Source organism: Echinops telfairi, unplaced genomic scaffold, assembly GCF_000313985.2.
Source record: "Echinops telfairi isolate 266 unplaced genomic scaffold, ASM31398v2 ScPeMD7_9;HRSCAF=40, whole genome shotgun sequence".
NCBI lineage: Eukaryota > Metazoa > Chordata > Mammalia > Afrosoricida > Tenrecidae > Echinops > Echinops telfairi.
Genome location: NW_022103906.1, coordinates 4670281 through 4672250, shown reverse-complemented (window position 1 = coordinate 4672250; position 1970 = coordinate 4670281). Strand labels below are relative to the sequence as shown.

Sequence of the window (1970 nt, the reverse complement as noted above, 5' to 3'; positions counted from 1 at the left end):
TGCTGGAAATTTTATGTTCCCAGAATGATACCCACTAAATATTTCTATGACTTGCACACAAATACACTCTGTCTTAGGCGTTATACAGGTGTGAGTTCCTCTGACCCAGGTGTTGCAATTGCCTTGCCATCGAGCCCTAAAGATAAAAGGGTTTGAGGGAGCTCTATGGTGGGTGTGATTGCACACCTCGGGCTCTGTGGATTGGAAGCACACGTCTGCATGTACTGAAATGGCACAATAATCCATAATTAAACAAGCCAAGGAAAGAAACAGAAGTAGTTAGGTATGATTTGGTACAGGAAAACCATGACAAGGTGCCTTTTAAAGTTTTATTAGCCTAAAGCAAGAGAATACTGAGTGTAACGGGGTATGCATACTTAAGTGACTCCACAGCTCAGACTGCAAAGAGCTATTAGTGCTTTCTGATTATCAAAAAGCACCACTATAAGCAAGACAACAGCCTTACAAAGACCCACCACATGCTCCTATTGCACTGGTTATCGTTCCATGTGCAGATAGCAATGAACTGTCACCTTTCTAGACATGTTTCTAGTGTCTGCCAATGAGTCGTATCTCATTATAGGTTGCTTAGAAAGGATTCGATTTCCCACTTAAATGACATAAAATAGTAGTAAACAAATACAGATTAAAAGCCTAATTATCTACCCACATGTGACTTCACTTAAATTATGGCTATTCATTTGAAACAAACACACAGCATTCCAGGTATATGCACATGTGTATTTTGTTCTCCTTCTCCGGGTATGCACTGCTTCTATTCAGCGGGGGATGAGCTGGATGCAGGGATGAGCTTTGGTTTGGCTTGCTGGGGTAGTGACGCATCTGGTATCTTCTCACCGTGTTTGTACACACTGATGGTGATGTCAATTTTTTCACCTCCATATTTGTTCTTGACATTGATGCTGTACTTTCCTGAGTCCTCGGAAGTCACACCTGTGATGGTCATGCTGGCATATTTAGACTGCTCCATCTTGACTGCAAAGTGATCACTGAGTTCAATATCCTTGTCGTTCTTGAACCAAACCACTTCAGGGTCAGGGTTCCCAAACACCGTACAGGTTAGATTCAAAGTCTGCAAAAGGTAAAAGTGACAGAGAAGCAAGAATTAGAAAAAGACAAGTATATTACCTATGTGGATCCCATTATCTTTCAGCCTGGCCATTACATTAATAGGTTCTTCACGTCATTTATTAAGTGCACAAGCACATTATATAAACTAAGCACCATATTAGACACAATGTATCCATAGGATAACAGGATGCAAATAAGTTCACAATTTCATAAGGGAGCTGATAAGGAAAAATCAATGATAAGTTATTCGGTTTACTCTCATTTTGAATTCATGGATGGCCCTAGCTCATTAAAGAATTTAAAGGTAATTAAGGACTACTTTTACAGCAATATATATTTAGCCTGTTTCTAAATGTTCATCTTAGACTTATGGGTCTGTTTTATCAGTCTCAAATGAAGTTTCAGTAAAAATATTGCCTCATAACTAGTAAATTCAAGGTAGCAAATGCATCCTTGACACTGAGTTAAAACGTGTTTTCAGCCTAAAATAAAGTAAAATGAGTTCTATATTCTCAATTACACCTTTATTATGAGATACATGATTATTCCATCTCAGAGCTATCGAGACTTCTTTAACTGCTTAAGAAAAGGTCTATAAATTTTGTACTTTTGGCCTCATTAAAACTCTCTCAAGTAGCTATGTCCTAGTGACCTTGAGGTAGACCACTGGAGCAACCGAGAAGTACCAATAAGATATCGGTACTTTCACTGACAAGCTGCCAAATTAAAACTCCAATAAGTAGCTTCATTTATGTATTCCAGAATAACCTGGAAAATTGGAGCAGGAATTTTCTTTCATTTCCTAAACGTGATACTGTTTTACACTTGCAGCCGTATGCCTTACATTTTCATACAAGAACAGTAGCACGCGTGGGGGG

At 38.7% G+C, this 1970-nt stretch overlaps 1 protein-coding gene across 1 annotated transcript in view; it reads right to left on the bottom strand.

The window, feature by feature from the left end:
* Positions 1-315: 315 nt before the first annotated feature.
* Positions 316-1970, bottom strand: part of MYOM2 (myomesin 2) — a 128466-nt gene continuing 126811 nt past the window's right edge. Inside the window, exon 37 of the mRNA XM_004707745.2 lies at positions 316-1093. Coding sequence (XP_004707802.1) covers positions 776-1093 — 318 coding nt within the window. The 3' untranslated portion in view covers positions 316-775. The remainder of the gene's footprint in view (positions 1094-1970) is intronic.